At 33.8% G+C, this 27688-nt stretch overlaps 3 protein-coding genes across 3 annotated transcripts; 1 reads left to right on the forward strand and 2 right to left on the reverse strand.

The window, feature by feature from the left end:
• Window positions 1-1457, forward strand: LOC116002643. Its single transcript, XM_031242810.1, has one exon. The coding sequence runs from the start codon at window positions 28-30 to the stop codon at window positions 1222-1224; it is 1197 nt and encodes a 398-aa protein (XP_031098670.1). The 5' UTR covers window positions 1-27; the 3' UTR covers window positions 1225-1457.
• Window positions 1458-4819: 3362 nt separating this feature from the next.
• LOC116001053 (desiccation-related protein PCC13-62-like) lies at window positions 4820-14938 on the reverse strand. The gene is made up of 4 exons (XM_031240958.1): window positions 14649-14938; window positions 14286-14511; window positions 13768-14139; window positions 4820-4987 (listed from the first exon to the last, which is right to left on the reverse strand). Exons 1-4 carry the CDS (start codon window positions 14936-14938, stop codon window positions 4820-4822), a joined length of 1056 nt encoding a protein of 351 aa, XP_031096818.1.
• A 5692-nt stretch (window positions 14939-20630) lies between these two features.
• On the reverse strand, window positions 20631-23951 carry LOC116001007 (myb family transcription factor EFM-like). Its single transcript, XM_031240903.1, has 4 exons — window positions 23389-23951; window positions 22245-22913; window positions 22000-22076; window positions 20631-21402 (listed from the first exon to the last, which is right to left on the reverse strand). Exons 1-4 carry the CDS (start codon window positions 23603-23605, stop codon window positions 20899-20901), a joined length of 1467 nt encoding a protein of 488 aa, XP_031096763.1. The 5' UTR covers window positions 23606-23951; the 3' UTR covers window positions 20631-20898.
• Between the last annotated feature and the right edge of the window lie 3737 nt (window positions 23952-27688).

Consider the following 27688-nt stretch of genomic DNA (forward strand, 5'->3'; position numbering starts at 1 on the left):
TCCGGCCGGCAGTCTCTCCGTTCTTTAATGGAAAGTCACCGGAATTTTGCCACAAACACCATCGGATTTTGCTTGCTTCCCTCCGAGCTCATACAGCACATAATTCTCCGGCTAGCCTTGCCGGAGATCATTCGACTGAAAACCGTGAATAAATCCATTTTCTCGACTATTATCTCCGACGAAGATTTTGCCCGGGATTACAATCTCCTTTCCAGCTCCGCCACGTGGCTGTTCGTCTACCGGAAGCGGTGGAGGCGCGACGCGGTGCTCCACGGATTCACCGGAGGTTCCGACCGGTGGTTCAAGATTCTGATCGGAGATATGTTGAAGCCGGTGATTCCGCCGGGTGAAGATGTTTATTTTTTGACTGCTTCGGGTAATATTTTCCTGTTTGCTTTGAACACTAGCCAGGAAGTTATTTCCGTTGACATTTTGACCAGGGTAGTTAAAAAGATTCCCCCGAGTCCTCTAGGACCACGTGGCACTTCATCGTGGCGACGATCCGGTATGAAATTACTTTCTTGTCCTCGTGAGACAAAACACTTTCGATTTTTATTTGCTGAAATATGTGAAAACGGTCCTGTTTTATTCGAGTATGATTCCAAAATTGACAAATGGCACTCTTGGGAAGCAGAAGAAGTTATTGGAGATTTACCGCATAGTCTCAAAAGAGATAATTATATCTTTTTAAGCACTTCTAATAGTCGTCTCGGAAGCACTATTATTGCAACCGGACCTCAGCGCGACAAAACTATGATTTTGCGACCAAGATATGTTGAAAGGGAGAATGAGGGTGGTCATCTTGTAGTTGGGTTTAGTTGGAGAAACGTAATGAACCGTCTACATGTGTACGGTGACGCAAATATGTTGATCGTCGCATCAGAAAATGCCTGTGGCACAGGTGAATTAGTGAGGATGTTGAAGGGCATAGAGTTGTGGGGGTTGAGCTCAAATGGGAGGAGATGGGAATTGGTTTCAAGGCTACCAAATGGTCTAATTGATAAAATTAGAAAGCCATATGGGGCTATGATGGGATGTATGCAAGAAAGGGATGGCATAATTAGGGCTATCTTGATGTCCAATTTGGAGGGCTCATGGAACATAATTTGGCTAAGTTATGATAAGAGATTGGACCTATGGGAATGGCTTCCTTTGCCTGATTCCCAAATGAAGGGTTCAAACTTAGCAGGAATTACATTTTCTTCTGGACTAACTTTATCTTAGGAGATTGCATATAACTTGCACAACACAAGGCTGTAATTCAAAAATAATAAAAATGCTTAAATTATTAGCTCAACTAGGTGAGTGAAAAATCAATAATACTTCATTAGATGTTTTTTGCTTACTTTTATCTCTACTTATTTTCATTTTTGGAACTCCAAATGTTGTATCATATGATGTTGTAGCTTTTGTTTCTATCTCTGACAATAGTAAAAAGATCAAAGTTCTGTTTGGAAGATCCATTTCTATGATTTCCTTACATGTTTTTAAATTCAAAATATGTCGAAGTTTGACTCCCAATGAGAGCAATCGGTCTATTAGCCTTATTAATTTGAACTGGTTAAATATTGGCCGGCAACCTAGATTGGTTTACTTGCTTATGATTCTTTGCCGACTAGAATCACAAGACAGACTTTACCGAGTGTATACCCTCAGAAAGTGAATACTGGTTTCCTCATCATAAAAAAATAAAAATAAAAAACAAAGTATGCTTATATAATGCAAATTACTTATCAATTGATAAGATAAGAAGATACATATACACACTATAATTACCTAGAAAATTGTTAATTGTTATAAATTTATTATTCTTATTATCTCTCTATTTTCTTTTCTTTTCTTTTTTTTTTATGTCCTTTATACTACACATTAGTCAAATTAATTTTTTTCTTTTTTATTTTTAATAATTTCATATAATTTTTTAATTCAACTTTTAATTTTTATATAACAAAACTTTATATATATATATATATATATATATATATATATATATATATATATATATATATATATTATACTATAAATTTTATGTAATAAAACAAAATTAAATATTAAAAACTAAATTGTAAATACTTTGCGATAAGCTAAGTCTAATTATTTATGCTTAATTATTTTGAGACGAAAACATCATATTAATTATTAAAGTTATCCTGTCACATCATTTGAGACATGATTAATTCAAAAATTTTAGAGTGGGCAACCATGCTTAATTATTTAATGCCTTTTATTTCATATAAAATAATGGGTAAAAATAGGGGACATTAATGATTTGTATGCTTTCACTTTCAACTTTGGTAGCTAGGAAGAACTTTATGCATATCTCAAAGGAAGGTGGAAGATGAATCAGTGAGGCAAGGACATGGATCAGCATTTCACTTACTCCAAAAGGCATATTGTGATTACACAGTCAGAGGCCCACAATATAATGTACACAAATACTCATTATTATACTTCTTCCAATGGTTTGGGACATTGGGCTTATGTTTGCAAATTAACCCAAAAAAAGAAGGGACACAATTTTAAATATTTAATTACTCCGGTATATATATTAGTTTGGCTTCTTACTTTCTTTTAGGTAAATGCTCAATAATAGATGCGATTTCTTGTGATTTAAAATTTGTTGTAATGCCCAATTTTGGAGTTCGCAGGTTTAGGGGAAACAAGTCATAAGAATCAATCTCAGTTTTACATATGAAAAAATTAGACGGATCAGATCTGTTAAGGATATATGTGGTTGATGTTGTATTTGTTCTAATTATATTCCTTTAGAATAGGTATTTTAGACTAGTTGTTACAACTCCCTAGCTATTAACTCTCCTTTGTATATTATATATATACTTGGTAGCTTTACTTCAATAAAGCACAATTTCATTTCCTTACATGGTATCAAGAGCCATACTCTCCTAAGAGATTTTTTTTTTCTTTTTCTCTTTTCCTTCCCTTACGCCACTTTGTTAGTTCATGGCTTCCCAATCGGCTGTGACCACTACTGATGTTATCCAGCTTAATGCTCCATCCAATTTACCAATCAAACTCACTCCTACCAATTTCCCGGTTTGGCGACGCCAAGTTCAATCCATGTTAATCGGATTCAATCTCCTTGGCTATATCGATGGTTCTATTAAAGAACCAGCCAAGTTCAGTGATACTGTCGAAACCAATTTGGTACAGGCAGGACTAGATAATTACTAATGCTTTACTAGGGAGTTGTTCGGACACCATCCAACCTCTCATTTCTTCTGCTTCAACAGCGTATGATGTCTGGAAACGTCTCGTTGCCAGCTATGCTAGTGCCTCTCGAGGACGGATCATTTCCCTCAAGGCCAAGATCACTAGAAACCCGAAAGGTGATCGGTCGGTTACGGCCTTCTTGAATGACATGCGGTCCATAGCCGACGATCTCGCCTTGGCTCAATGCCCAGTTTCGAATGAGGACATGGTTGTGTACATCCTCACACAACTTGGAGACGAATACAATCCTATTACTTCTGATGTTCGTATTCGTGACAAGCCCATCTCTTTGGGCGAATTAGCTGACGTTCTCATGGATCATGAACGTCACTTGAAAGAAACGGACGATGTTCAGCAGTCCCTATTGGCCACTGCGAATGTCACCCAACGCAGTCCCTCGGCTTCCCGGAACACTAATCAGTATTCATCCAACCGGAGGTTCCGCAACAACAACAATTCGAATGGACATAACAGGCCAAATTGGCCGCAAAATGGCAACAATCGGTCCAGTGTTGTCTGCCAGTTTTGCAATTTTACCGGCCATGAAGCCCGTGTTTGTCGCAAATTGGCTCGGTTCTTAAAGGATAATAATGTTTTTCCTATGCAGACAACGCCATCCAATCAGTCACCAACAGCCAACTCCGCAGTTGGGTCAACCTCACGGTGGTTGTTTGACAGTGGGGCATCTCACCATGCCACTCCAAATATGGCTCTGGCAGGGTTGTCGAAGCCCTACAAAATTAATACTGGCTCACTCCACTAATTTGTAGTAGTGGCAAGACCAGGTCGAATCCCAAGAGAACTAATGAGGATCAATTCTTAAATTAAAAGAACTTAGAGTGGGAGAAATAATTTGAAATAAGTAAATAAAGTAAACTATAATCGTAAACAAGTTCAAGTATGATGATATTTGATTCAAGGAAAAAGAAATATTAAAGATGTGACTAGATCATTGGCTCTTACAAATAAATTGTTAATTCAAGTACTCAGCCAAAGACTAATTAAGATAGCTATAATTAGCCTTTAATCTCCCTAAATTAACTGATTCAAATTAAGCATTCAAACCAACAATTGTTATTGAATAAACTGGGGACGATAGCGTTCCATATTCACCCAATAACATCATTACACTTAAATGGAAAATAACTAAGCCTAAATCACAGATTGAGATAGCTACAACCTGCAACTTAGTTTTCCAGTCCTTTATGTACTGATCACAATAATATAATTAATACAGACTACTCGGTCTAATTGTTTATGACAATTACGGATCATAAACTCATAGATAGGAATAGGAAAACAATAATAAACTAAGTTGTCAATTTAATTCATTATCAGTCTTCCTGGAAAATTAACTTTAAAAGAACATGAAATACATGAATTCAACAAATTAATTGAAATAGAACCTCCCTAAATTCACAACTAAAACTTCAAATCCTTGAATCAAAATAAATAAAATCTAGCCAGACATGGAGAAAAACTATTCTAAAGTTCTAAGAATATGAAAGGAATAAACTGCTAAAATACATCAGAATAGCTCTCCTTTTATAGGGTTCTGAATCAACAATTTCCCCTAAAATTACTGCTCTTACCACATCAAAGGAGCTGATTTTTCTAACAATTTCAACCTCAAATTCAAAAGCTTGGTTGATTTTTGATCTTCCGCGAACAAGAATCGGTCGCCGAACAGAAGCAGTCCAAGTCGCGTCCGAAGCTCCGTGCGCCGCTTCCTTCCGATGTTGCGCCTGTGCGTAATCTGTAAAAAGAAAACAAAATAAAATTTACTTACCTACGGCAAAGAGCAAATTTAATTTGACTAAGATTATGTTAATCACCATGTTGGACCCACCTAACTTAATTATTTAAGTTAATATAACTACTAAGCTTAATTATACTTAAATATAATTAACTAAGTACTCTAATCCTAATATAACTAAAATATACTAAATATAATTAAATATAAAATATAAATAGTAAAATTAACCTATAAAATCTTATTTAAATCATGGTATAAAATATGCTTATCAGGCTCCTCTACAAACCTTTTCAGAGTACAAGGGTCCCGATGAGATACGCCTGGGTGATGGTAATTCCTTAAAAATCTCTCATATTGGTCAGTCTGTTATTCCCGCTTCTTCTTCTTCTACTTCTACGCTCACTCTTCAAAACGTTCTCCGTGTCCCACAGTTGCACACTAATTTAGTGTCAGTGTCTCAGTTGTGCAAAACTAATCATGTGTCGGTGAATTGAATTTTTCACTCGTATTTTGTCGTGAACGATCTTCGAACGGGGATGTCGCTTCTGCGGGGGACGAACGTTAATGGAGTATACTACGGACCCCTCTCAAGTCAGCCCACTATTAATTCCATAAATCTGTCCAGTATGTCGCAATGGCACCATCGCCTTGGGCATCCATCCAGTAAGGTGTTACATCTTGTGCTGCAACACTACAGTGTTCCCATTTCTATGTCATTATTAAATAAATTTTATTGTCAGTCGTGCAATGTATACAAGAGTCACAAGTGAATTTGAGTTCTTCTAGTTAAGAAGATAAATTTGATATATAATACGACACACAAAATAAATAATGAATGAATAGAAAATTGATTCGCAAAGTACACCTATTTGAATTGAAAAAAAAATGAAATGAATAAAGTTTTAAGTAACGTAACATTTGTTTCAAATTAGAAACAGATGTGGTCTACACTATATATATATATATATATATATATATATATATATATATATATCAACTTTTTAAGAATATTGAATTGTATAACATAAAAACTCTTTCTCACGTGCAGCCCCCGACCTTTTCAGAATTATCTTTTTCAAGAAATTTATTATTTTATTTTCTAATATCATTAGTCTTCTTAATATTCTTTCACTCTTCCTTTACTATATTCCTCTGTCATCCTCAATTTCTATGTCCCTCATTGATTCTTCAATTCCATTCCACATTTCCTTTCGGAAGTTAGCACTCCCTCGAAATAGTGCCTATCTTAATACAAAATCATATAAGTGCCCCTTTGGTTTAATTTGAACCAAAAGGCAAGGAATAACACGAGACATGCAAATCATCAAAACTACAAAAATAAGCCATAGAATAACCAAAAAGTTATAGAATTATCCTCACGACATGCATGCATAGTATGTGAGAGATTTTCAATAATATATTAGAAAGCAAGGTCTTGGATTCCTAAAAAAGATTGAAAAGTAGCCATGGAACATGAGAAATATATTAACAAATAATGTTTTCTACAAAAATTAACTTATTTGATCAGTTGTTTGACTTGGTTAAACAATCAATATGAATGCTTAATTAATTAATTTTTTGTAACAGTTTATTGCTCCAAAATGCTAAAATTCAAAAAACTGCTCAAAACAGTTTTTTCGATCCGCCTTTTGAGAAAGTCATTTTGCATGTAATCAACTATTATTAGTTAACAACTAATTTATTAAACACTTTTTTACAATCAGTTAATGCTATCAACTAGTCAAACTCACTAATCCAATCAGCTAACAACTATTTACCAAATAACCATGAATGATGCTATTCCATCGACTTTAGGGTTGTTCAAAGCTAGTGTAAAGTGGCGATGAGAGGCAATTGTGGCCTGTCCATTATGAAGTGAGGAGGACGAGACAACCGTATCCTACACACACTAAGCTAAGAGATTGCGCGTACTCTAATCAAGTTTGGGCCGTCTCTTAGTCATTGGTGTAGGCATGCGCAGTACAATTTAATGATTCGAGTGATGAATTATATATGGGTGTACAATAAGCAAACCAATAAGAAGGAGGGTCCTCCTATATAGAATAACACGCCGGTGTCTCAAATGACTATATATTAAATTTTTTTTTTATAAACATGAGAAGATAAAGCATTAACATAGTTGAGTTCGTTCAGGCAACTTGCCTAGTTAGTCCGAATGTTGTACTAGTCCCGCAAATTATGTTGTGGACCCAGGTCTACCTTGGGTGGACCTGGGTCCAAAACTACGTTTTTTTTTTTTTAATAGTAAACACATTGCTGAATTAGAGTTGCTAAAAAATGTGTGAATGTAGAGGTTTCAAAGTGTGAATGTAGAGTATAGAAATCGTGAATATAGACTTATGATTGTGTGAATGTAGAGTTGCCCAGAAATGTGTGAATGTAGAGGTTTCAAATTGTGAATATAAAGTATAGAAATCGTGAATGTAGAGTTATGCATGTGTGAATCTGTAATAGAGTTAAGAAGTTCTAGCAACTTGTAGCCCTGTAATGTGTGAATGTGGAGTTCTCAAGTTGTAAATATAGAGTATAGGACCTGTGAATATAGAGTTTTGAATGTGTGAATGCATAACAATGGTAATATAGTTACTAAACATATAACGCTGTAATGTGTGAATGTAGAGGTTACAAATTGTGAATGTAGAGTATAGTGTATGTGAATGTAGAGTTTGTGTTCCACATTTCAGGCCAATATGTTAAAAAAAAAAAAAAAAAAAAAGAACAGCATCATTTTTGGACCCAGGTCCACCTTGCAAGGTGGACCTGGGTCCACGACATAACTATTGACGGCAAATTATGCTGTGGACATGGGTCCAAAATTACGTCGTTTTTTGTCTCTTTTTTTTTTAAAAAAAAAAAATTAGTAAACATATTGCTAAATATAGAGTTGTCTAAAAATGTGTGAATGTAGAGGTTTCAAAGTGTGAATGTAGAGTATAGGAATCGTGAATGTACATTTATGATTGTGTGAATGTAGAGTTGCCCAGAAATGTGTGAATGTGGAGGTTTCAAATTGTGAATATAAAGTATAGAAAATTAGAAATCGTGAATGTAGAGTTATGCATGTGTGAATCTGTAATAGAGTTAAAAGTTCTAGCAACTTGTAGCCCTGTAATGTGTGAATGTGAAGTTCTCAAGTTGTGAATATAGAGTATAGGACCTGTGAATATAGAGTTTTGAATGTGTGAATGCATAACAGTGGTAATATAGTTACTAAACATATAATCTTGTAATGTGTGAATGTGGAGTTTACAAAGTGTGAATGTAGAGTATCATATAATCCTATAATGTGTGAATGTGGAGTTTACAAAGTGTGAATGTAGAGTATAATGTATGTGAATGTGGAGTTTACAAAGTGTGAATGTAGAGTACAGTATATGTGAATGTAGAGTATAGTGTATGTGAATTTAGGCCCAGGTCCACCTTGCAAGGTGGACCTGGGTCCACGGCATAACAATTGCACAATAACATGCCCCATCAACGAACTAAGCTACTCAATTTTTATTTACAAAAGCATAATATATTCATGTGACGGCGCTGGCAGCAAAATAGTGGGAGTATACATGTATGACCAAGAATGGAGAATAACTAAAGACGTACATTTGTCAAGTATCTAGAGAGTCCTTTGCACTATAGAAGAGGTCGCGCTTGTTGTCTCCCTTTAGACTTTATCACTTGATTACACTACATTACTCCTAGTCTAGTGGTTTGTAATCCTTAATTCTCACTCCATTCTATATATTTATATCCGATTTATGGTGAATTCAGTCCTCATAAAATTAAAATGGTGTATTTAATCCTATTATTTTCTAAGATCCAAATAAATCTCTACATACATGACATAAATCCATAACTTAATACGAATAATAATACTTTATCTCAAAAGTGACATAAAAAAATCTCATATGATACATTGGTCGTTGTGAAGAGTGAGATTTTAATTTTTATATTCCAAGTAATTAAATAGGAAAAAGTGTCAAATAGGCCACTGAATTTGTAGATTTTGTGCAAATGGGCCATTGAACTTAAAAAGTGTGCAATTCAACCATCAAACAAGCAAAATTTGTGCAATTGGACCATTTTTACAAAAAAATTTTAATTCAATTTGAGTTTAAAACATTTCAATATTGACTCCCAACTAGTATGGTAGAAGAAAATGTCACTCTTAATACATATATGTTAGTAACATAATTGGATTTTACGCGACAATTTTTGTAAAAATGGTCCAATTGGACAAATTTTGCTTGTTTGATGGTTGAATTGCGGCAAATTATACAGTGCACCACGGTGCACATAGCAATGTGCACCACGTATGTAAACGACGTCGTTTTGAACATTGTAAACTAATCGTCCGTTTTTTTGGAAATCATGTTTCCCGTTTCGGCCGATCTCTGTATTTATGTTAATATTCTGTGTATTCCAGGCAATCATTCTGTGTATTCTAGGCAACCGTTCTGTATATTCATGTTAGTAACACNTTTTTTTTTAAAAAAAAAAAATTAGTAAACATATTGCTAAATATAGAGTTGTCTAAAAATGTGTGAATGTAGAGGTTTCAAAGTGTGAATGTAGAGTATAGGAATCGTGAATGTACATTTATGATTGTGTGAATGTAGAGTTGCCCAGAAATGTGTGAATGTGGAGGTTTCAAATTGTGAATATAAAGTATAGAAAATTAGAAATCGTGAATGTAGAGTTATGCATGTGTGAATCTGTAATAGAGTTAAAAGTTCTAGCAACTTGTAGCCCTGTAATGTGTGAATGTGAAGTTCTCAAGTTGTGAATATAGAGTATAGGACCTGTGAATATAGAGTTTTGAATGTGTGAATGCATAACAGTGGTAATATAGTTACTAAACATATAATCTTGTAATGTGTGAATGTGGAGTTTACAAAGTGTGAATGTAGAGTATCATATAATCCTATAATGTGTGAATGTGGAGTTTACAAAGTGTGAATGTAGAGTATAATGTATGTGAATGTGGAGTTTACAAAGTGTGAATGTAGAGTACAGTATATGTGAATGTAGAGTATAGTGTATGTGAATTTAGGCCCAGGTCCACCTTGCAAGGTGGACCTGGGTCCACGGCATAACAATTGCACAATAACATGCCCCATCAACGAACTAAGCTACTCAATTTTTATTTACAAAAGCATAATATATTCATGTGACGGCGCTGGCAGCAAAATAGTGGGAGTATACATGTATGACCAAGAATGGAGAATAACTAAAGACGTACATTTGTCAAGTATCTAGAGAGTCCTTTGCACTATAGAAGAGGTCGCGCTTGTTGTCTCCCTTTAGACTTTATCACTTGATTACACTACATTACTCCTAGTCTAGTGGTTTGTAATCCTTAATTCTCACTCCATTCTATATATTTATATCCGATTTATGGTGAATTCAGTCCTCATAAAATTAAAATGGTGTATTTAATCCTATTATTTTCTAAGATCCAAATAAATCTCTACATACATGACATAAATCCATAACTTAATACGAATAATAATACTTTATCTCAAAAGTGACATAAAAAAATCTCATATGATACATTGGTCGTTGTGAAGAGTGAGATTTTAATTTTTATATTCCAAGTAATTAAATAGGAAAAAGTGTCAAATAGGCCACTGAATTTGTAGATTTTGTGCAAATGGGCCATTGAACTTAAAAAGTGTGCAATTCAACCATCAAACAAGCAAAATTTGTGCAATTGGACCATTTTTACAAAAAAATTTTAATTCAATTTGAGTTTAAAACATTTCAATATTGACTCCCAACTAGTATGGTAGAAGAAAATGTCACTCTTAATACATATATGTTAGTAACATAATTGGATTTTACGCGACAATTTTTGTAAAAATGGTCCAATTGGACAAATTTTGCTTGTTTGATGGTTGAATTGCGGCAAATTATACAGTGCACCACGGTGCACATAGCAATGTGCACCACGTATGTAAACGACGTCGTTTTGAACATTGTAAACTAATCGTCCGTTTTTTTGGAAATCATGTTTCCCGTTTCGGCCGATCTCTGTATTTATGTTAATATTCTGTGTATTCCAGGCAATCATTCTGTGTATTCTAGGCAACCGTTCTGTATATTCATGTTAGTAACACATGTTGTGATGTGTTTGTGCATTCGAATATTTAGGAGCATGAGTCCTGTGTATTTTGTGTCAATATTATGTGTATTCATGTTATTAACACAGGTTGTGATGTGTTTGTGCATTCAAATGTTAGGAGGATGAGTTCTGTGTATTTTGTGTCAATATTCTGTGTATTCTGGGCAAACATTATGTGTATTCTAGGCAAACGTTCTGTGTATTCTAGATAATGATTATGTGTATTATAGATAATGAATTCACTGGAGTCATTCACGTCCGCGTCCACTAACATTTGTGTATTTTGTGTCAATATTCTGTGTATTTTGGGCAAACATTCTGTGTATTATAGGCAAACGTTCTGTGTATTCTAGATAATGATTATGTGTATTATAGATAATGAATTACCTAGAGTCATTCGCGTTCGCGTCCACTAACATCGAAACGACGTCGTTTACGTACGTGGTGCACATTGCTATGTGCACCGTGGTGCAGGATATAACGATTGTTGAATTGCACACTTTTTAAGTTCAATGGCCCAATTGCACAAAAACGATAAGTTCAGTGGCCTATTTGACACTTTTTCCTATTTAAATATTGTAATCCCAACATATAGTAATGGGAAATTCTCGTTGAGAAAACATTTAGTGGGCTCTGGAAAAGAAGTTTGTTCTGGTAACCAAACAAGCCCTTTTATGGTCAAAAAGTTTATGTTATCACCTTCTTTGGTACAATTACATATTTTGTGAAGCCCAAAGCTACTTTACTTTTGAGCCTCCAACTCACAACAATGCAAACCCACATTCCAACATGACTAAAACCATAAATGGGCTTGTTATACTTTGGTTTTCCATAAACTACTCATTTTTTTAAACAGTTATTGCATGGACCGCGGTCCAGTTGTGTGGACTACGGTCCAAAATGATATCGTTTTACGTAATTTTTTTTTCTCGCAACCCGCTGCAATGTATATTATTTTAATTCATAAATTATATTATCTTACCCTAGAAGTTTCATTATTCTAATACATAAAGTACATTATTTTAATAAATGAAATACATTATTCTAACTCATAATATGCATTATTCTAACTCATAAAATTCACCGACGTCGTTTTGGATCGTGGCCCACAAGTTGTGTGGGCCACGGTCCACACAATAATTTACCTTTTTTTTTTTTTTTAATATACATACATTATTGCATGGACCATGGTCCACACAGCTGTGTGGACCAAAAATAAAAAGTAAATTATTTTTGTACTGAAGGTACATTATTTTTGTACTGTAGGTACATTATTTTTGTACTGAAGGTACATTATTTGATATATAATATCAAATAATGTACCTTCAATACAAAAATAATGTACTTTTAATTTTTGGTCCACACAGCTGTGTGGACCATGGTCCATGCAATAATTAGCCCATAAAGAATTAATATGTAGACTAGGGTGCAAACGAATCTAGTGACACTTGAATTTAAGTAGATTCAGCAATTTTTTTGAGTTTAAAAATTTAGACTTGTGTTTGATTCGCTAATTTTTCAAGGCTCCAGCTCAAATTGATTGGCTCGAGTTCAAACTATGTATAGCTAATATGTGGCTTGACAAATCACGTGTCAAAAAGTTTAAACTCAAGATTTGCTTGATTACTTAATGAGTCAGGTCAATTTTGCCTCGAGTTTGAATTTAACTCAACTCGTTTGTGCCCCTGTTATATTCTACATTTCTTATGAAAATTCTCAAATTTATGCCGCTAAATTACAATGCCTTGTGCTAAGATATTGTTGATATATTGTTGCATTTGTTGAGAATACTAGTTGCAACGACAGATCACCTACATTGACACCCAACCCTTACCTATATATCATATGACTTATATCGTAAACTATAATCTCAATGATGGATCGAATACATTAGAAATGGAATAGACCGATCCGAGAAGACAGAGCAAGGAGCTGAGGACTGGAGCAGACCCGGGGCCCCGAGGTTGAGCCCCGTGCTTGACCTGGACCACCCTAAGGCGAGGCCTTGGCCATAGGGCTTCGGCCATGGGGGCTTGACTAGAAGGCCCCGACAATAGGGCCTCGGTCGGTCAATCCATAGGTCTGGACGTTGTCAAAGGAGGTTACGTTGTAACCGTTTCCATTGCATTAGAGGGGCGGTTAGAGGACTCCTGTATAAAAGACGTCCTTATCATTGTCTCATTAAGAATCATGTTCCATCTTGTGTAATCAGGAAACACTTGTAATAACGTCCCATGTAATTTGCTATTTTGCTATTACATTTTCATATCTATTGTCCTTGTTCTTAATTATGGGATTTATTAATTTGGACCTCCGAGTTAATTAAATCCATCACTCTATATATATTTTTAAAAATAAAGTAGGCCGGTGCTCATCATCATAATTCACAAGTCAACCCCAAATTCAAAAGGATTAAAGTAGGCGAGTAGATAAATTGGATAGTAAAAGAAAAGTATGGAAATGAGAATAACTTTAATTTTTGATCATAAAACTGAAGATTAATTGAAGATGAGATGAGAAGAAGCACATAGCTAGAAATATTCATAGTTATTATATATATATATATACTTGGGAGGGATATATTAATTAAGTTTGTTTGAAGAATAATCCATGCATAATGGTACGGTGAAAGGAATTGAACTAAAAGATATGACTCAGCAATCTTGCCATGAGCTCCTTTAGGGAAGAAACCACCAGGCTTCCTTTCCTCTCCACTCCCATACACAATTCTCAGTATCTCCTCCGGCGACCGGTCGTATGCGACTGAGTACTCATCGCCGGCCAAAATATTGCCGGAAAATTTTCCCTCGGCGCCTTCTCTTTCTTTAACGATCAAGCCTTCATCTTTTATGAATCCTTTGTTGCCCAAGTTGTTCCTCAGGTCTGAGAAGCGGTTGGTGAAGTCCGCCACCGTGATTCCGTAGGGCGCCACCTCTTCTTTTGCATGCTCGTATAACAGTGTTCTTAGCACTGCATCTTGCCCTGATTCCACGCCCAGTAATCCCGCAACCAACTGAACATTACATTACAAGCTTTGCTTATATATATAAATTAATTTATATATAGTAGATCAGAGCTAGCTGAGGATTTTTTGTTTTTTTTTTGAAATGTGTTTTTTGAATATAATATAATTATATTATTCAAGATGTATATACGTACCCTTTTGGCAGTTTGGCTGCGGAGCTTGGCATTGGCTCCAACATATCCAGTGAGTCCAACGTATGGAACAAGGTAAGATGCAATAAGATAGTTGATGTCATTTGCATAGGGATCAAAAGCTGGCTTCAAAGCTTTCCCGAATGCATCGTTTACAACGCTTGCAAATGCTTCGGCGCTTAGGTTTAGTAGCGGCCTTGGAAATCCTGGTACAGTTTTCTTAATAGCCCTACAAACATATATTAACAATTTCATTATAATAAATTTTTTTTTTTTAAAACAAATTCATCCGTTTGAATCAATGAATATAGTAATGATGTTAAAAAATTCTCATGTATATATGTATATATTAATAATATAATTCACCTCAAGTGTCCAACTTCTTGATAACCGAATTGGGCAATAATATCCTTAACAAGGGGACTTAGCTTCGCCGCTTTTGCACCAACCGGGGATGGACCATTGGAACTTAGATTGGGAGCCAACTTATCCAACCCATAGCCGAATGCACCCCACAAGAAGAACTCAGCTTCCAAGTACTCCAAATTCAGAGGGAATTCTAGCAAGTTCAAATCACCAGTTGGTAATTTACTCCCACCAGTGGACCCCGAACTAGGGAGGACGAAGAAGAACAGAAGAGACACAACGGAAATCATGATGGAGATGGTGAAAATTACAAAACTTATTTTGTGTTGTGTCTTAAGTTGTACTACTTCTATTTATACACGTTGTTAATGAGCTAGAATGGTAAGGATACAAGTTGAATTGGTAACAAGTAGGTAAATATTTGCAATAAATAATTTTTCCTATTATCATAAAGCATTTATGTTCAATACCTTATCTAGACATAAAATAATGTATGCACGCTTTCTATTAGGATCTTATGATATTATTGCACAATTAAATCACTTTGATAATGTTGTTGATTTTATTCTATTCTGGGGTGAAATATTAAAATATTAAATTGTAATAGATACATTTTTACTAAAATGAAAAAAAAAAAAAGAAGAGTAACTTGTTATAATATTGGAGGAAACAAAATATACCTTATTTAAAAAAAGTTGCATAAATATTTTTCGATGCAGAAATTTTGAATTGAAAGTTTAAGTTATATATATTCGTTGAATATATGCACTCATAGTTTTAATTATCAATATTTATTTGTTTTAAAAAAGACTTATTAGTATTGAATTAGAGTTTTTTTCAGATGCAAAACTTGAATCTTTCTATATAAATTTAAATAAGTTTTGTGTACAAAATTAGAAAAGATGGAATTAAAATTATGAAATTGATATACTCTAAGGATATCATCATTATTATTGTTATTATCGATTTTTTCTATTTGAGAATATCTCGAGTAATTAATGAGTTTGATAGTATAGTAACAAATCATGATAAGTAGAAAATTTAAATTACTCCGTAAATTAGAATCCCTTTATACTCAATATTGTATCTATTTAGAATAAATACTAATAGGTTTATCCAAAATGAACATTGTCAAAATCATGTCTAGGTTCAAGTTTTCGTATATTTTAATTTAATTATAAATATTAAATTCAAATATAATATAACTATAATTATTTAATTTGACTAAATATTTACAAATAATTAAATTAATTTGACAAATAACATATCCTAAATTAATTTAATTAATTGATGTACGGACTTGAGTAACTTAATTAAAATGCGGTCTAATAGCTAGTTTAATTCTGTCAAATTTCCATGTCTACAGTTATATATCAAAATCTTCCAATATGGTAATTTAAAAATTATTAGTACAAATACAAATATTTATCCAAACAAATAATTAATTATTTCCATCCCTCAACAAGCTTCCTTAATATTTATCCAAACAAATAATTAATTATTTTGGATAAATACTAATAGGTTTATCCAAAATGAACATTGCCAAAATCATGTCTAGGTTCAAAATTTTTGTATATTTGAATTTAATTATACATATTAAATTCAAATATAATATAACTATAATTATTTAATTTCACTAAATCTTTATCAAATAATTAAATTAATTTGACAAATAACATAGCCTAAATTAATTTAATTAATTGATGTAAACTATCACACATAGAGTCGAATTTACCCCGTGTAAATCTTTGAATTGAAAAATGGAACAAATATACTAGAATGGATTCTTTCATATATACTAGAGTGGATTTTTAAATACTATACGACGTCAGTTTTTAAGAAAAACCGAAGTCGTTTATTTTAATTTTTTTAATAATTAAATATATTTTACAAATCCACCTCAAACCAGTGCAGTAATTTTTACAATTCACATGAAGTTTCAGAACCTGTGTAGCAAATTAACATTCAAAATCTCACAATTGATCAAACTAATAAATTTCTTAATTAATCAAACTAATAAACATCACAACTAATTAAACTAATAAATTCTACAATAACTAATAATACTTTGAAACTACAATTATTAACAAAGTATTTAACATAAATCTCAAAATTCATCAAATTAACGAAGTAATTTTTTAAGCCATTCATCAATAAATTTTTTTTTTTTTTTGCACCATTTGTCTATAACTTCATCATCTCTCCAAATTCTACAAGGTTTAAAAGAGATAAACTGTGTGAATCTGTAATAGAGTTAAGAAGTTCTAGCAACTTGTAGCCTTGTAATGGGTGAATGTGGAGTATAGGACCTGTGAATATAGAGTTTTGAATGTGTGAATGTGGAGTTTACAAATTGTGAATGTAGAGTATAGTGTATGTGAATGTAGAGTATAGTTACTAAACATATAATCCTGTAATGTGTGAATGTGGAGTTTACAAATTGTGAATGTAGAGTATAGTGTATGTGAATGTAGAGTATAATGTATCCCTGTAATGTGTGAATGTTGAGTTTACAAATTGTGAATGTAGAGTATAGTGTATGTGAATGTAGAGTATAATGTATCCACGGCATAACAACCCAGAAAACATTTAGTGGGCTCTGGAATCCGAGCATAAATATAGAAATTTGTTCTGGTAACCAAACAAGCCCTTTTATGGTCAAAAAGTTTGTGTTATCACCTTCTTTGGTACAATTACATATTTTGTGAAGCCCAAAGCTACTTTACTTTTGAGCCTCCAACTCACAACAATGCAAACCCACATTCCAACATGACTAAAACCATAAATGGGCTTGTTATACTTTGGTTTTCCATAAACTACTCATTTTTTTAAACAGTTATTGCATGGACCGTGGTCCAGTTGTAAGGACTACGGTCCAAAATGATATCGTTTTACGTAATTTTTTTTCTCGTAATCCGCTGCAATGCATATTATTCTAATTCATAAAGTATATTATTTTACCCTAGAAGTTTCATTATTCTAATACATAAAGTACATTATTTTAATAAATGAAATACATTATTCTAACTCANCTTTTGAGCCTCCAACTCACAACAATGCAAACCCACATTCCAACATGACTAAAACCATAAATGGGCTTGTTATACTTTGGTTTTCCATAAACTACTCATTTTTTTAAACAGTTATTGCATGGACCGCCATAAACTACTCATTTTTTTAAACAGTTATTGCATGGACCGTGGTCCAGTTGTAAGGACTACGGTCCAAAATGATATCGTTTTACGTAATTTTTTTTCTCGTAATCCGCTGCAATGCATATTATTCTAATTCATAAAGTATATTATTTTACCCTAGAAGTTTCATTATTCTAATACATAAAGTACATTATTTTAATAAATGAAATACATTATTCTAACTCATAATGTGCATTATTCTAACTCATAAAATTCACCGACGTCGTTTTGGACTGTGGCCCACAAGTTGTGTGGGCCACGATCCACACAATAATTTACCTTTTTTAATTTTTTTTATATATACATACATTATTGCATGGACCATGGTCCACACAGCTGTGTGGACCAAAAATAAAAAGTAAATTATTTGTGTACTGAAGGTACATTATTTTTGTACTGTAGGTACATTATTTTAAGGTACATTATTTTTGTACTGAAGGTACATTATTTGATATATAATATCAAATAATTTACCTTCAGTATAAAAATAATGTACCTTCAGTACAAAAATAATGTACTTTTAATTTTTGGTCCATACAGCTGTGTGGACCATGGTCCATGCAATAATTTGCCCATGACGAATTAATATGTAGACTAGGGTGCAAACGAATCTAGTGACACTTGAATTTAAGTAGATTCAGCAATTTTTCGAGTTTAAAAATTTAGACTTGTGTTTGATTCGCTAATTTTTCAAGGCTCCAGCTCAAATTGATTGGCTCGAGTTCAAACTATGTATAGCTAATATGTGGCTTGACAAATCACGTGTCAAAAAGTTTAAACTCAAGATTTGCTTGATTACTTAATGAGTCCGGTCAATTTTGCCTCGAGTTTGAATTTAACTCAACTCGTTTGTGCCCCTCTTATATTCTACATTTCTAATGAAAATTCTCAAATTTATGCCGCTGAATTACAATGCATTGTGCTAAGATATTGTTGATATATTGTTGCATTTGTTGAGAATACTAGTTAGTTATAGGAATGTTTTATGTGTGAAGTGTCTTGCCCAACAACCTAACTAAACATTATTACTAAATACCATGGCTAAAAAAATTTCTAGGCGCGTCTCGGGCATTATGTATTTTTTAATTTTAATTTTTTAAAACTTAATAATTATAAACTATTTAATACTGTAATAGTTAATATTAAAATATTAAATATTAACCTAAAAATATCTACAATTTGAACAGTTTAGGGTTATTTACCTCAAAACAATATCGTTTTGAATGAAATAACTCATTAAAAAAAAAGAGAGAATAATAGCTAATCCGCCGACTAGGCAGTTTAGTCGTTGCCTAGGCGGCCTAGTCGGTGCCAAGAAGGTTTAGGCGGTTAGCGTCTAGGCGGGATTTTTGTAACACTGCTAAGTACACCTCCAAATATTTTTATTTATTATTATATATTTTTTATACGGTCAATATTGACAAACATTTCATATTAGTCCGATATTAGTTCGAAGGCAAACACACAAAAATATAAATGTTACATAACAAACTAAAATATTGAAGTATTGTACACATAGGATTATAATTTGTTGATATAGCTCATTTGTAAATAGTTGTTAGTAAGTATTGAATATGGTAGAATAATTCCCTACTTCATTTTATATGATACGTATGGCCTAAATTTTTTAAAAACCAAATTGATTTCAATTCTTTAATTTATGAAAATTAAAAATTCGAAATAACTATTTAAATGTGTGCTTTGAGTGAAATCGGTCTTATAACTCTAGCTTAATTACATAGAACTGCTTAGGTTATATAATAAAAATGTTGTAACATGCGTAAAAAGTTGCTATAGTTATTAATTAATTATCAAAAGAGAGGTGTTTGGCTTTCTTTAAGGCTAAGAAATCGCAAATTACTAAGAAAGCTTCTTATACTATGTTGGAAAGCAAGCAAGGCAATTCGATCTGATCTTCTTCTTTTCTTAACAAAAATAATTATTATTAATATGATGAGTGTGGATTTTGTTTTTACATTTTGAGGAGGAAATAGAGAATGAAAAGCAAGATTATATAAATTTTAATAGAGGCTAGAATATTTATCAATAATTTTATAAGGTAGATACTGTAACTGATTTAGTGCTAACCAATCGATTAAAATAAGTCATCAGCGTTCCCATGAACATATTTGATAGTATACAAACTTTGATTATAATTGCTAATGAATCAATTAATACAAATTACAATATGATATACTACACACACAAATGATATTCTCATTTTTCTATGTAGCATGGTTCAACGAATATCTTATAATTGCATTACATTGCTGAAAAATTATCAATTTCTGACTAAATTTCTTATCATTGAAAAAATAATGGAAATTAAAGTAATTTTGAACTTTAATTTTTCTTACCAACATTAATGATAATCTAACTATAATCACCCATAATTGAAATTTATGAAAATATATCTTAAAATCTAGCATATTAAATATTTTGACAATTTTTATTGATGGTTGATATTACGTACAAGTGGTTAATCTCAAATTGGCTATATATGAGTTGTCATAAAGAATATTGATTAAAGTATACAGTTGTTCTTCTCTATCCCTCCTTTGGTTCCTTCAGAACTAGGGCATCTTTTTACCTACGTGGCACTTTCTGAGATTTTTTTTAATTGTTAAAAAAAGGTGAAGTTTATTCTTATGCCAGTATGAATTTCTGCAATTTTACTGGCACTATGACTGCTTTCTAGTTCTGTATATGTCTGGGGAAGGAAAGGGCAAATCTGTCAACTGAACAAAGATCCAAAACTTGGTAAAAGGAATCCCCCACATAGTGCCAATTGTCAAGAAAGCTCACAAAAATCCAATCTTCAATTTTATCAAACAGTACATTAGTACATACCCAAAAAAAAAACAGAAAACAAAACAAACACTGTTTTTCATTATGCCCTTTTTACCCCTCTCTCTACATATAGAACAGGAAATTAAATAACCTTTTTTGTCATTAGAACTTCTAGGCTAAAGTACAAAACCTAGTCTTAAATCTTAATTAATCAAATTAATTATTAATCCTATGATTAAACGTTAACTAATAAGCATGGGGAAATGTTAGAACTTGAGAGTGATATCACTTCCATTGCTGACTTCCCCATCTTCCCTTAATGCCGCCAGTGCTCTTCCCTCTCCGCCGTTTTCGGCGCCGCTATCCGCTCTCCAGCTGCCGCTCTCCGATTTTCCGTCCTCAATGCTCTCCGACCGGCCGTCGGACTCCGGGGCTTGTGGCGGTGGCTTGTACATGTGGAACTGGTGGTGGAGGGGGTGGTGGAGAGGGAGGTGTTGGGGCGGCGGCGGCTGTGTCGGCGCGGCGGCGTAAAACTCGTGACCCACCGAGAAGTGCTGGGAAGCTGGGTGATGAGCGTGGGTAGTGGTCGGATGTGCGCCGTAGAGAGTGGCGGCGGCCGCTGCTGCTGCTTGTGCGCCACCGTGGGCGGCGGCGGCGGCGGTTGCGTACTCCGGTGGGACCCATATGCCACCTAGAACCACCAGCTGCGGCGCTGCCGCGGCTGCCGCTTGTGGGGTCGGCCCTGGCCTTCTTGTGTGCAGCCTGTATTTCTGTACATACAAAACAGAAAGCAGTCAAAATACATGCCTTCCCATTTGTTTCAGTTTTGTTATACAACTTTGTACACTGTACCTCCTAAAATATATGCACAGTACACTCCCCAAATTTTGTACTTCAAAACTACAAATTTGTGAGTAATTAGTTGGGAAACCAATAACTGTTTTACATTTTTTTTTACAAGAAAAATCTATTGTCATTATTTTGTATAATGGATAAATTTGACTTTGTAACTCCAGTGGATGAAGGACTACCGGGAGGTAAATAAACTTATGTTGGATAGATATTGTCCGATACTAATTTTTTGAGTAGTACTGACTCTGTTACAATGTAGTATCTGTTCATAGCTAATTTCTCAACCTACTGAAACACAACGAGTCAACAGTTGTCTCCACTGAGGCTCGAACCCACTCTCATCATCCAATACTAATTTAATATTATGTATTAAATACAATCAGACATATTATGTATGATTATGTATTTAGAACAAAAGGCGCATGTATTGATTAGCCGATTAAAAATTCCATATAATTTATGTAGAACAGTAAAAAAATTGTTGAAATTATCTTTTGTACTGTGTGTATATGTACCTGTAGATGGCTTTTAACTTCATCATTGGTCAAACCATCAACCTTCATTAGTTCTCTGATTTGTTTTGGCGTTGCAACTGTAATCATTGCCAGGAAAAGATTAGATAGCCTAATGATTAATAAATTAATAATCATAATATTAATGATGATGATAATGATGAGAGTATTTTTCTTGTTATCCAAAATTAATTTAAAGAAAAAATAAATAAAATAGAATATAAAAATAAATTTAATTAATTAATTACCTTGAGAACCTCCCAACATTTGAAGAGCATTAACAAAGCGTCTGTGCAAGTCCGGCGACCAGCATCTTCTAGCCTTTCTATGCGGTTGTGCGGCGGTTCCGGCTGCCGTCTGAGAATCCTGCGGCGGAGGAAGAGTAGCACCACCGCCACCGCCGCCGCCGCCACAGCCACCGGATTTTCCTTGCTCAGGTGTTGCAGCAGGTCCATTACTGCACTTGTTGCCAAGATTCACAATCTCCAAACTCTTCTTCTCTTCCACTACGTCTTTGCCGTCCGAGGAAGCTAGGGCTAGCGTCGGGCTAGGGCAAGAACCGCTCCGATCTTTCGAGAACGGAAGAAAAGCTCCGCCATTGTTATTATTCATCTGCGGATTTGGGCTCACACAAAACCCTATCTCAGTCTCCTTATCCGGAATCTTCTGTAGTTTTTGCTGCAGGGCAGATTCATTATTATTATTATTATTATTACTATTATTTCCTTGGCTCCATAGCTGCGCGGTGGTCATCCAATTCGCCTTGTCCCCGGCGGCGGCGGCCTTCTGATCCGTCGTCCCTTCCGGCGAGCTGGAATTTTTGAGAGGAATGAATTCTTCAAGAACAGGCCTCGCCGCGCCATGGTTATTATTGTTTGCCCTGAAAGATTGTAGCTGTTGCCTTGAAGCCTCCATGGCTGCAGAAAATCAAGATTAATTAATGCTTTAACAAAGCATCTAAAGTTGTGCATACAAGAAAAAGCCATGCACATATATATAACTTGTATTAATATAATTAATTAACATAAAAATAAAGCAAAAGGGAGTGTTATTAAAGCACCAAACTATACTACCCAGGCACAATTTTCAAAAACAACAGGGAAAATGAATATCCCAAATCTTAGCATTTGCCTAACCTAACTTATTATACTTCTGTTATTCCGATAATTAAATTCTTGGTTGCTAATCCCCTCTAAGAACTAAGTGGGGCACTTCCTTAAAATCATCATACTACTATTCTTTGCTTTGCTCCCAAATTTCACCATATGACCAGTTGAGCTGCCTATGCATACTACTATACGTACCAAAAATTCATTACCCAACCTCGTAGTCTAGTCTAGTCTAGTAATATAAGTGTAGAACTCTTTATAAGAAGTTTCGGAGAGTAATTACCATTGGTTAGGAGTTGCATGCAAAGGGGGAGTTCGCGTTTAAAGGCGTCAATCTTGAGGCGTTCTTCTTCGAGTCGAGAGAGAAACTCTTCAAGTTTTTGCAGGGTTTGATCGTTTTGGTGATGGGGATGAAGATGATGATCTCCAAAGGACTTGAGAAGCATGGAGTAGGTGTGGGGTTTGCAGTCAAGGGTTAGCTCCGAGGGCGATGCCATCATATATGTATGACAAGCTGATTGATCTTTTCAAGAATAATATTGTTTGTCTTATAGGCAGTTATGATTTTACTACATAAAACCTATCTCTTCAGCTAGATTCAAGAAATGTTAGTAATGCTGAAACAGCAAGCAAGATATATAGAAGAGGAGAGAATTAGGGATGTGGATGAGAACACACAAGTGGTGGGGTGGGAGAGAGAGAGAGAGAAAGGGGAGATGTGTTGTTTGTGAACACAAGGAGGATCGAGTGGGGGGAGAGTCCTCTTTTTAGAGGGTTGTGTTGGAGGGAGAGAATAAAGTAGGGTTCTAGAGAGGAGAGAGAGAAGAGGATAGAAAGAGAAAAGAAAAATTAAAAACCAAAGGGAAGAAAAAGAAAGGAAGAGAGCGGATGGTGTAAATTCTTACAAGTTACAAACGAAGAGCAAAGGCAAAACGACATTGCCAAGTCCTCTTTTTAATAATCTATATATATGGGGCAAAGTTCCAGTACGATCATGTCTTAACGTGCGGTCGGTGTGGTCGCACCACTAATTATACAAAAAACACCAATAGTGTTAGAAAACGCACAATAAAGAAATGCACCAATGCACCAATGCACTACAAAACGCACCACACACCAAAAAATGCAACATATCTAATGGTGCATTTTCGAACACCGTGTGGTGCGTTTATGCATAACTAATGATGCGTTTTGTGGTGATGCGTACTTAATGGTGAGTTTTTTGGTGCATTGATGTATTTTTTTGTTGTGCGTTTTCTAACACTATTGGTGTTTTTTTGCATAACTAATGGTTCGGTCGCACATGACCGCATTTGAGATGACACACACACACTAGTTTTATACGCGTATTGCGCCACTAATTTAATGCTCAATATTTGTATTTAAATAAGTAAAGCATATAAATGCATGATTATATATCAATGCACTTTTAAGTGAAAATGTGGTTGCACTTTTATGTGATTTTAGTTGCACGTTTTACTTGCACATTTGCACTAGCTACTTTCACTTTTAACACATGTTACTTGTATCCAAGTTCAAATTATTTATAAAAATGTCACTATATTTTTTTTAAAAAATTACACATGATCCGTTACAACTAGACAGATGGACGGTTGTGATTGGTTCTCATTTCTCTCTTGGACTCACGTTTTCACCTGATCCATATATGCAGGCTATGGATCTGTGAGAACACTTCCCTGGGAGAGAAATAAGAACCAATCTCAGTTTTACATCTGTAAAAATTTGACGGATCTGATCAGATTTTAAAAAACAACGCGTGGCAGTTTCGTAATTATTATCAATTCCATTTTGCAAACTTTAACCCTTAATATGCAATCTTTAACAACTAAATATGCAAACCTGGTAATTCTATAAAATCAACGTAAAAGCTAAATTTTAAATCTAAACTGTAAAGCTAAATTTTTACCTTGAGCAAAAAGTGAACCAATTGACCAAATAAAATAAAAAACCCAGTCATAAAACTCTAAAATTGAAACCCTAATTGCAATGTACTTTCACATTTTTACAAGTGCAAACTTTTAATACTAAGTATGCAAAATGTTAACACTAAATGTGTAAAACGTTAATACTAAATAGTAGATTTTAGTGTTCCCATTTGCATAGTAAAATTGGTGAAATTTATGAAACTGCCATAGGGGTTTTTTTTTTTTTTTTTTTTTAATTTTAAATTTGATCTGGTGCGTTCAATTTTTTCAGATGTAAAGTTGTGATTAGCTCTTTCTCTTACGGACTTGTTCTCATATGATTCAATACCTATATATATATATATATATATATATATATATGTTTCCCCTTGCAATTGGATAATGGGTAAGATTGGAGGAGGAATTGGAATATGTTGGTGTCTGACATGCACCTGAGGGGAGGGGTGATATGGTTAGGGAAAAGTTGAGAGTGTGATTTTGGGATAGTCTTTGTACGAATTCAAATCACTCACACAAAAGATGATTCTTCTTCTCCCTCTTCCAACCCTGCCTTTTCCTTTCTTTCTTTTTTACCCTTTACTCTTTTCGTTGTCCACATTCACTTGCATTGCATATATGCAAATAAACATCCACTTTTCATGTAGTTCACAATTTTGATTCCCATGCCTAGAAATGCTCCTCATTAATGTTACCATAATATCCAGTACAAACTCAATCCCTTTTCAAAACTTTAAGGCTTTGCACATGAAACAAGAGGCACAGTGTCAATCAGCACCGTTGCCTTTCTCTATATGAGAGAGACGATAATACTGAATATAAACATGTTTTATGGTGTAAATAGTATACTTGGTTGTATCAGATACTATTGGCATGTTGACCAAATAATATATATAATTGTATCATATATATTATCCTATACAAGCATGATGCCTCATATAGGGTTATCCTATACAAGCATGATGCCTCATATAGGGTTATCCTATACTCTATAGTTTCACTTGGCTATGATTGAATGAATCTAGCCTTAGAAAGCTATAGGAAGCCAAAGATCGAAACATAATAAATATTAGTATAAATGTTTATAAAAGTAGATAAAAAAGTTTTAATGTTGTAATTTTTTGAATATATACTTAATCATATTTCTTTTTAACTAATTTGAAGTTGAACTAGGTGCGGTTAAATCTCATTTGACGAATTAAAAATATTTCTAACACCTATTATTTCAAATATATTGGGCGGATTTAGCATTCTGCCATTATATATATTAGAATGTTGTATTGGCTATTAATTAAGTGTAAAGAGAAAATAAAGTTATGTCTCGCTACTAATTATATATACCTTTTGAGATTGTGATAAATGATTCGTCAAGATAAAGTTAAAATTTAATTGTGTCTTTTAATCAAAGTACTACGTTGAAAGTAAAAATTATATCCCCTAAAGATAAGAAGATAACCTTAAACATAAGTGCTCATTGGATGAATTCATTAAGAGAGGTATCCAATATGGGCTAAAGCTAAGTCATTTGTAGCTTCATGGTAAAGGTAAGCATTTTAACACCTAAGATGGCACAAAAGTAAGACATGGGAGAATCGATAAATTATATTATATATATAAATTTAAAAAGATGAATACGGAATATATATAAAAAAGCCATTTCAGAACCTGTTTCTAGGGTGTTTAATGGTCATGATTGATTGATCATGTCAAGTTTAAGCAAGAAAATAATCCTCGGCGCCGACATGTGGCAGAATTTTTGCATACGTACACGGCTCATAGTATATGGAAGTGACTAAGCTAGCATCAAAATATCAAATTAAATAAATTAAATAATTTGATTCTAATTCTAAAGTTGATTATATTGGTAATGTTTCTCAGTGAAATAAGGGCATCTCAAACTAGTTTGGTTGGCGTTAGTGATCGTATACTCGTATTCTTTTTTAAAAGAAGTCTGGAGTTGGTTGGCGTTAGTGATCGTATACGGACTATACTCTTATTCTTATTTTCTTCTTTAAAAGAAGTCTGGAGTTCAAATCCGCTCTCGTATAGAAAAACTAATTTGACAAGCTTGTTTAGAATAACTCATGACATGACTTAAAAAAATAAGCACATCTCACCATTCAAATTGCACGTTCATTGCAACATGATCTTCTTAGTGCGCTTTTGCTCTTTTATGAGATTTGCGACTCGCTCTTGTATGGAAAAACTAATTTGACAAGCTTGTTCAGAATACCTCATGACATGACTTAAAAAAATAAGCACATCTCACCATTCAAATTGCACGTTCATTGCAACATGATCTTCTTAGTGCGCTTTAGCTCTTTTATGAGATTTGCGACTCGCTCTTGTATGGAAAAACTAATTTGACAAGCTTGTTCAGAATACCCCAATTAGTACTGACTCGTATCTATCCATACATACTACTAAAACACAAAGAGTCACAATTATGCCGCTCGACCACAAGGTATTAAGTATTGATATAATTAGTTGTTTCAATAAAATTTTTTAATTGAATTTTTTAATGGCATGAAATTTGTACTATCACATTAGTATTTGATAAATTTTTTTTGTGAAATCTTTGGTATATATATATATATATATATATATATATATATATATATATATATATATATATATATA

Source organism: Ipomoea triloba, chromosome 13 (assembly GCF_003576645.1).
Source record: "Ipomoea triloba cultivar NCNSP0323 chromosome 13, ASM357664v1".
Lineage (NCBI taxonomy): Eukaryota > Viridiplantae > Streptophyta > Magnoliopsida > Solanales > Convolvulaceae > Ipomoea > Ipomoea triloba.